The following is a 10115-nucleotide window of genomic DNA, read 5'->3' on the forward strand; positions in this document are numbered from 1 at the left end:
CTTAAAAAGATTCAAATGCTCATGGCTGACTTTTTTTGGGGAAGAATAAATGACAATTGGAAATATCAATGGGCTTCCTTGAAAAATTTAAGTTTCCCGTATGATGAAGGGGGAATTGGTATGAGAAATCTTCAATATGCGTGTGTGGCCTTCCAATATAAACAATGGTGGATCTTTAGGACCAAACATACGTTATGGGGAGATTTCTAAAAAGCAAAGTACTGTCAGAGATCTAATCCTATATGGAAAAAGGGGATACAGGAGGGTCAATTACCTGGATCCACATGTTACAAATAAGGAACAAAATTGAGCAACACAAACAGTGGAAACTAAACTCAGTTTCCTATTCTTTTTGGTGGGATAATTGGTTAGGCAATGGTCATCTAGCTCAATTTTCTACCAATAGTAACTGGTTCAACAATATTACAGTTGCAGAATTTTTGTGTGAAGGAAGATGGAACAGGAGAAAACTCATCCAACATGCTGCTAGTTGCAAGCTTGTAAACATTTTAAAACCTAAAAAACAACCTAAACCCTAACCCAACCATTAACACTAACCCTAACCCTGCCATAAACCCTAAAACAGAAGCCCAAAATACCAAAACCCAAACATTAAACATTAAACAATTAATATTAAACCTCAAATCCTAAACCCTAAACCTAGAAACATGAGAAACCCAAAACTATAACCCTAACCCTAACCCTAAAAATCATAGGCCGGAAGTATCAAAACACAAACATTAAATACTAAATAATTGATTTTAAACCTTAAACTCTAAACAATAAATCATAAAACTTTAAAAAAACCTACACCCTAACCCTAATCCTAACCCTAACCCAGACCCTAATACTAAAACATAAACCCTAAACCCAAAGTACAAATAAAAACTCTAAGTCCAAAATAGAAAAAAATAGATATTAAATAATAGACCATAGATTTTAGACCTCAAATACTAAACCACAAACCCTAAAACCTAAAAAACCCTAACCCTAACCCTAACCTAACCCTAACCCTATACCATTAACCAAAACCCCAAGCCAAAAATACCAAAACCCAAACATTAAATACTTAACCATAGATTTTAAATCAAAAATACTAAATTCCAAAAGCAAAAAACCTAAAAAGAACCCTAAACCCTAGCCCTAACCCTAACCGAGTCATTAAACTTAACCCTAAAATCTAAAACCTAAACCCAAAACCCAAACATTAAAGATTAAACCATTGATATTAAACGTCAAATCCTATACCCAAAAAAATAAAAAAATATATCCCTAACCTTAACCCAAAGGCAAAAATACCAAAACTCAAACTATAAATATTAAACCATAGATACTAACCCTCAAATTATACAACATGAAACATAAAACCTAAAAAAACCTACACACCAACCCTAATCAAAACCCTAACCCAGAACCTAATCCTAAACCTTTAAAACTGAACCCTAAGTCCAAATAAAAACTCTAAGTCTAAATACGAAAGCACATAAATTAAACACTAGACCATAGATTATAAACCTCAAATCCTAAACCATAAACCCTAAAACCTAAAAACAAAAATTTAACCCTAACCCAAACCCTAAACATAACACTAACCCTAACCCTAACCCAAACCCCAAGCCCAAAATACCAAAACCCAAACATTAAATACTAAACAAAAAATTTTAAATCAAAAATCCTAAAACGCAAAAAAAACCCTAAAAATACCTAAACCCTAACCCTAACCCTATCCCAAACATGAACCCTAACCCTAACCCAATCCATCACCTTAACACTGAACTTTAAACCCTAAACCCAAAGACCAAAATGCCAAAATCCTAGTATTGAACACTAAACCATAGATATTACACCTGAAATCCTTTACCCCAAACTCTAAAACCTAAAAAACAACTTAAACCCTAACCCTAGCCTTACCCCTGACTCTATCATTACCCATAACACAAACCTTACCCTAAACCCCAATCCCAAAATACTAAAACCCCAAATATTAAACACTAAACCACTGATATTAAGACTCAAATCCTAAACCCTAAAACAAAAAACCTAAGAAAACCAAAAATCCTAATTCTAACCCTAACCCTAACCCAAACCTAACCTTAACCCTAGCCCTAACCCTAAATCATAAAACCATAACACTAAGCAAAAAATACCAAAACCCAAACATTAAATACTAAAAAATAGATTTTAAACCTCAAATGCTAAACCCTGAACCATAAAACATTAAAATACTTACACTGTAACTCTTATCCTAACCCTAAACCCTATGTCCAAACTAAAAACCCTATGTTTAAAATGCGATACCCAAACATCAAACACTAAACTATATATTTTAGACCTCAAATCCTAAACAACATACCCTAAAACTTAAAAGAACCTAAACCTTAACCCTAATTCTATCCTTAACCCTAGGCCTAGCCCTAAACCATTCACCTGAAACCATAAGTTTAAAATACGATACCCAAACATCAAACACTAAACTATAGATTTTAGACCTCAAATCCTAAACAACATACCCTAAAACTTAAAAGAACCTAAACCCTAACCCTAATTCTATCCTTAACCCTAGGCCTAGCCCTAAACCATTCACCTGAAACCATACGCCCAAAATACCATAACCCAAACATTAAGCACTAACCTTAGATTTTAAACAAAAAATTCTAAACCCCAAAACGTAAAATCTAAAAAAAACTTAAGCAACAGACCTAAATCCTCGACTCTTGAGAGATAACTGTGAAGAGAAATGGCAACATTGACATGCTATTGCTCATCGTCTTCACTGCCAATACCAAAACCCACCTCAAAATCTTCACTTTCCTTGCTCCATAAAACCCCAAAGCCACAATTTTTTGCTAAATTTACTTCTTTCCTATCAATTTCCTCAAAGTACCAAAACTGGACACACAGAGTTCTTCAATGCTCAAACTTCAATGCAGCCTCCTCATTTACACTTTCAGAATCAGACTTAGAAACCGAACCCGAAACTGAAACTGAAGAAGACGAAGACGAAGAGGAAGAGGAAGAAGAAGAAGAAGGAGGAGGAGGAGGAGATGGGGTGATATCAATTGAAAAGCCTCCAGTGAAGAGGAAGAGGAAGAGAAGGAGGTACAGAAAACAATACCCAGGTGAGAAAAAGGGTATTACTGAAGAAATGAGGTTTGTTGCAATGAAATTTCGTAACTCCAAAGGCAAAAAGAAGTCGGAGAGTGATGATGAAATGAAAGATGATGGATATGAGTCAGTTTCGTCGGACGAGGATGATCTAGGTGGCGGTGGTAGTGGTGGTGGTGAAGCGACTTGGCAGCCAAGTATAGAAGGATTTCTCAAGTATCTTGTTGATAGTAAGCTTGTTTTTAGTACAATTGAATGCATTGTTGATGAGTCCAGTGATGTTTCTTATGCCTACTTCAGAAGGACTGGATTGGAGCGAACAGAATGTATATCGAAAGACCTAAAATGGTTTGGCCAGCAGGGTCATGAAATTCCTGAACCGAGCATTCCTGGAGTCACTTACGCCAATTATCTGGAGGAACTGGCAGAAAAGACTCCTCGTTTATTTCTCAGTCACTTCTACAACATATATTTCTCACACATAGCAGGAGGTCAAGTCATAGCCAAAAAGGCCTTTGAGAGACTCTTAGAGGAAAAAGAGTTGGAATTCTACAAGTGGGAGGGGGATGAAGAAAAGTTGTTGCGAGATGTGCGTGATAGTTTTAACATGCTGGCAAAGCATTGGTCTAGAGATGACAAGAATAAGTCCCTGAGAGAAGTAACAAAGGCATTCCGGTTTATGGGTCAAATTGTTCGGCTAATCATCCTGTAAAAGCCATTCCAATCCAAAGGCCAAACTTGGTTTCTCAATGCTGGCTCACCAGTGTCGTGGTCGCAAACTTCTTGTGCGTATTTTGCACTAAACAGGATACATCGACAACTTAGAGGATTGTCATCGATCACGTTTATCAAGCTGCAGATGAGTGAATATGGCTGCATTTAGAGGCAGATGGCTTTGCTCTTTCCTTTCCCTGGTCATCTGGTTTTAACTTGCAGAGGCCTCGGGAACATTCTAAACGTAAAAGGAGAGATGTACTTCTCGAGAATCTCTTTATTTTCCTTTAGAAGAGGTCCCTATAGGATTTTGGTTGAATGAATTTTATGGTATATGTATTATTAAAAAAGCTGTGCAGAATCCAGCCATGGAAGCATTTCAATGCATAAACAGAAGAGCACCAAGAGTTCATGTATGTGTTTCAAGAAAGTGGAAATCAAGTTCCAAGAAAAAAAAAAAACTTAACGCTAACCCCTTTCCTATTCCTAACCCTAACCCTAACCTAAAACCCAAAATTCAAAACCCTAACATTAAAAACTAATCCATGGATATTAAAACTCAAATCGTTAGCCCAAAACCCTAAAACCTAAAAAGAAATAAACCTTAACCCTAACCCTTATAGCAATCCTAACCCTAACGCTACCATAACACCTAAACCCCAAACCCATAATACGAAAATCAAAACATTAAACACTAAACTATTGAACCTCAAATCATAAACCCTAAACCTAAAAACCTAAAAGAACTAAAACCCTAACCATAACCCTAGCCCTAACCCTAACATTAACCCTAACTCTAATTCTAAACCATAAACCCAGAACCTAGCCCAAAATACCACAACACAAACATTAAATACTAAACCATAGATTTTAAACTTCACATGTTAAACGTGGAATTATAAGACCTAAAAAACACTACACCCTAACCCTTAACGCTAAATCCTAAACACTAAGTCCAAAAAAAAAAAACCCTATGTCCAAAATACAAGAAGACAAATATGAAACACTAAACCATATTTTTTTAATATAACATAAATAGACACAAACCCTAAAACCTGAAAAACTAAGCCCTAACCCAAACCCTAACCCTAACCCGTATATTAATCCTAACCCTTACATGGACCATAAATCCAAAAACTAAGCCCAAAATACAATAACCCTAACATTAAATACTAAACCATAAATTTTAAACTATAAATGCTAAACCCTGAACTATAAAACCTAAAAAAACCTACACCCTAAACCTACACATAGATTTAAATCAAAAATCCTAAACCCAAAAACCTAAAAACTAAAAAGAAAACCCTAAACCTTAACCCTTACCCTATCCTCAATATATACCCTAAACCCTAACCCTATCCGTAATCCTAACAGTAAACCCTAAGACCAAAATACCAAAACCTTAACTTAAACAATAAACCATAGATATTAAAACTCAAATCCATAATCCCAAACATTAAAACCTAAAAAACAACCTAAACCCTAACCCTAACATTAAACCTAACCTTTACAATACCATAAACCCTAAGTCCCAAGCCCAAAATACCAAATCCAAAACATTAGACATTAAACCATTGATATGAAACCTCAAATCCTAAACCCTAAACCTAGAAACCTAAAAATGCAAACCCTAACCCTAACCCGAATCATAACCCTAAACACTAAGCCAAAAATACCAAAACCCAAATATTAAATACTAAACCATAGATTTTAAACCTCAAATGCTAAATCATGAACCATAAAACCTAAAAAAAAAACCTACACCCTAACCCTAATCCTAACACTAACCCACACCCTAATCCGAAACCTTAAACCCTAAACCCAAAATCCAAATAAAAACTCTAAGTCCAAAATACGAAAACCCAAACATTAAAAACAAGAGTATAGATTTTAAGCCTCAAATCCTAAACAACAAATCCTAAAAACTAAAAAACCCAAACCCTAAGCCTAACCCTAAACAATTAAACCTAAACCCCAAGCCCAAAATATAAAAACCCAAACATTAAATACTAAACAATTTAAACAAAAATCCTAGACCCCAAAACAAAAAACATAAAAAATCCTAAACCCTAGCCCTAATACGAACCCTAAACGTAACCCAATCTTAACTTTAACCCTAAACTAAACCCCTAAACCCAAAGTCCAAATTACCAAAACCCTAACATTAAACACTAAACCATAGATATTACAACTTAAATACTTAATCTCAATATCTTATACCTAAAAAACAACCTAAACCCTAACCCTAAAAGTAACATTACCCCTAACCCTAACACTACCATAAATCCTCAACCCCAAGCTCAAAATACAAAAATCCAAACATTAAACACTAAATCATTGATATTAATCCTCAAATCGTAAACGCTAAACCCGAAAACCTAAGAAAACCCAAAACCCTAACCCAAACCTAACCCAAACCTTAGCTGTAACCCTAACCCTAAACAATTAACCCAAAACACTAAGCCCAAAATATCAAAACCAAAACATTAAATAGTAAACCTTTGATTTTAAATCTCAAATGCTAAACCATGAGCCATAAAAGCTAAAAAATCCTATAATTAACTCTTATTCTAACCCTAACCCTAACCCTAAACTTAACCCTAACCCTAATCCAAAACCACATAAAACCTAAAAATAACCTAAACCCTAACCCTATCCCTAACCTTAACCCTAAACCATTCACCCAAAACTCCATACATAAAATACCATAACCTAAAAATTAAGCACTAAACCGCAGATTTTAAACCAAAAATTCTAAATCACTGTCACATCAAGGTTACCCCCTAGACGTAACTGGCGTCCTTGTAATTTTCAAGGACTAAGACTAGTCTCTTAGTTTCATGTCATTACATTCATAGGTTGAAAAATGCGGAAAAATTTAAAACATTCTTTATCACTATTTGGAGGTTTACATAGACCTCTACATACACATAATATATATTGATATCGAGTATACATAGATCCTTCGTATAAGAAGGTTACATAGACTTCTACTTTTAATGCACATACATATACGTAAAATATAGAAATAGTCTCAACGATTATGTCCTCTCATACTATCTAAACAAATATCACAATATGGGCATAGACCTTAATTAATTCAACAAGACCATGTATAGGTCATACAAAAGTATAATACTCAATTAAAAAGGAAAGGAATTATAGAGTTAATAAGCTTATAACAAAGTTCGTAAGCTAGAGGATGGCATTGACCTCAAAAGTTGAGGACTCACCCTACTTGGATGAAACGAAGACTCCAAGCCTTCAGCAATATCACCTTCCAAACTCTTCAATGACCGGAACCTAAAATGTTTGGGAAAAACGAAAGAAAATGGGGTTAGTACTCCATATGTACTAAGTATGGGATCTTATGCACATACACAAGCAAAACATGCTAAAAGGGACTTTTTATCAAAACATGTCAAATTTCCCCTTTAGGGACTTAATGGAAAGTCAAGTAAGTCATATCAATAAACCAAACATGCTTACTATCTCAAAAAGTATTACTTATCCCAATATACTTGAAACAATGATTTACTAGCCCTAATATCAAGGAATAATATCAAAAGAATGAATATGAGTTAAACATATCATATTAAACAAGACAACTACTCACAAGTCCTTATCAAGTCTACAAGTGCAATGACCAAGCAAATCCCCATAACCTGACTCAATCAAGTATCCTAATAAAAAGCATGACGAATGTCCAACTTTACATATCATTGCATTTAGGTTTACATTTCATCAACATATAGTATCAACAACATGCCATGGTCATCATATATAAATCATATATTATCATAACATAAACATATATAAGAACCTCCTCCTAAGACTCCCCTCAAGGCTAACTAGTGCAATGCTTCGGTAGAGTCCCATACCCTTACCTAGACTAAGCTACACCCCCTTTGTTATCCAAGTTAGAGTTCAAATCCTTTAATTCATTTTACATTTTTGGGAACATTTTACCCTAACCGACATTGACCACATGAGCTAGTGTGGAATCTGGTGTCATAAAACTATACACCGAAAGAAGGCGGACTACTTGCTAAGGTAGTACCAAAACATGAAACGTAGCAACTACGTGGATACACTACCTAGTATTCATATGGGGACAACATAGTTCAAGAACTAGGAGATTTAGTTGAAACCCTCTTTATGCGTCATAAATTATAGTCTCCAATCTCAAGAGTAATTTAGTGTTCTTACCTTCCCTATGTGGGAAGGCACACTCCTCAATCTAGTTGACTCAGTGCTAAGGTATATTCCCTTTTTGAAATGTCTTTAAGCCTTTAATTATCAATCATAGCTTAATTTAGGTCATAGGGTCTACCCCTTGTATAATCATCATCATCAATAGCTCAATAAAAATTGTATGAGTAGAAATCCTTTCATCACAATTTATATAAGGCACTTGATAGTTTTTATTATACTTATATCACATACACCTTAATCAACCTCACAACATAGTCAAGACATTTAAATTCAACGTCATACCACCCTATAATCCAAGTATAAGGCAAACTCCAATGTAATATCATGACATAACAACAATTAATGAAAGTAATGATCGAGATTCTAAGACTTACCAAGACTTCCTCATAGTCAATCATCAAGGTCTTACCATCAACCCATAACTCAGTCCAACTTAGGGAGTAACATCATAACACAATTATGGACAATAAGATAACAAGTCCAATTGCATCTCTATAACACAATTCAATTCTAGATCATAACTTGAGACAAGATGCATAGGCTTATTTCACATTACAATTCATAACCTAAATCACATCTCAAGAACTAGAATGATAGGCCTATAATTCATCTTAATTCAATCATGATAATTCCGTAGGAATCAACAACAAACTAAATTGAATGATCACAATACAATATAGGTCAAGATCACTATCTAGGGTTAGGGATAGAGGATCTTATTGTCCAATTTACACTAAACCATTAACAGTTACCAAAAACAAGTTGAATTACATGTTAATCTACTCAATATAACCTAAAGAAATCATTAACAACTCAATTCATAACTTCAATTTCGTAATTGAATAAAGCCCATACTTTTGAAATCTATTTTGAAGGAACCCTTTGAGGAAAGAGTCTCAAAGGTGAATAGACCCCTACCTTAACGTTTGGAAATAATCTGACGTAAATTCGTCACTTTCAAGCTCCCAAACCCTAATCCTTTCTAGTCTTCAATGGTGAGTTCATGTAGAGAGAGAAATAAGAAAGAGGAGAGTTTATTTGAGAGTTTTCCTTAGATTAATGAGGGTTGGGAGTATTTATATTGGGTTTTGAATCAACATAAATAGACTCCCTTAACCCCTAATTAAAAAATCTAGTCCCCTAACTAATTAAATGATACTAACTTAAATTAGGCAGCAAACTCGAACCTTATAGACGAAACCCTGATCGAGGGGCCGTGTATGAGTCGATGGACATCACCCCCCTTCCCCCATCCTGCACTTCATTGTCTTGGTCAAAGACTGTGCAGGCGAGGGCATCGATGTCCCATCAATCCACACACTTACAGTAGCCTGCACCTCTGCACTCCGTCGATGAGTTCAGAGGTTGTGCGGGTGAATGGGCCTTCTCCACTAACCTATGTGTGGGACTACGAGGGCATCAACACCCCGTCGATAAACACACGTGTCGTCTTCTGTCCCGTCGATGCACATTGCCAGGCAATGTTGCATCAAACTACAAAGGTCCTCCTTAAGGAACCTTGGTTGGTCATTGGAGAGTCGTACCCGGACGTTTTAACCAAGAAACAACTCAAACACCTATTAGCTACGTTTCCACCAATTTTCGTACATTTTCGACTCCTAAAAGTTAGTCAAAAAGGCTAATGCATACCAAAATCCCTTTGAACCAATTTCCCGGACGTCATGGACATTTTGGTTCTTAAGCCTCCTTAATGACCTATGTTCATTAATATTGGACTTAGAAACAGTAATTAGACCTTATGACACCTATGTTAGGCTTTACAATGCGTCTTTGATTTTCAAGGTGTTACATTATCCCCCCTTTACGAACATTCATCCCCGATATGGCACTTAAATTCTTTTGAAGGAAGGAATAGACTTACGACTAGCAGCCCAACAAATCACTATTAAATAAACATAAATCATATCATTTAAACAAGGCAAATATCAAAACTCATATTACCACACATAAGGCTCAAAACACTTCATCATGAGGCATTTCCTTCTCACAACACTTATGAGTTTCATCATACATTACATGTGTCAATTAGCACAAAGTTCGACTTAACAACATTCTACTTA

The 10115-nt window shown here is 35.3% G+C and overlaps 1 protein-coding gene across 1 annotated transcript; it reads left to right on the forward strand.

The window, feature by feature from the left end:
* Positions 1–2695: 2695 nt before the first annotated feature.
* LOC107004577 (probable inactive heme oxygenase 2, chloroplastic) lies at positions 2696–4270 on the forward strand. The gene has a single exon (XM_015202820.2). It carries the CDS (start codon positions 2738–2740, stop codon positions 3815–3817), a length of 1080 nt encoding a protein of 359 aa, XP_015058306.1. The 5' UTR covers positions 2696–2737; the 3' UTR covers positions 3818–4270.
* The last annotated feature ends 5845 nt before the right edge of the window (positions 4271–10115 follow it).

The sequence above is a fragment of the Solanum pennellii genome, chromosome 11, assembly GCF_001406875.1.
Source record: "Solanum pennellii chromosome 11, SPENNV200".
In the NCBI taxonomy this organism is placed as follows: Eukaryota; Viridiplantae; Streptophyta; class Magnoliopsida; order Solanales; family Solanaceae; genus Solanum; species Solanum pennellii.

Excerpts from the sequence above, each read along its gene's own strand:
- LOC107004577 (XM_015202820.2), top strand. The coding sequence starts at position 2,738 with ATGGCAACATTGACATGCTATTGCTCATCGTCTTCACTGCCAATACCA.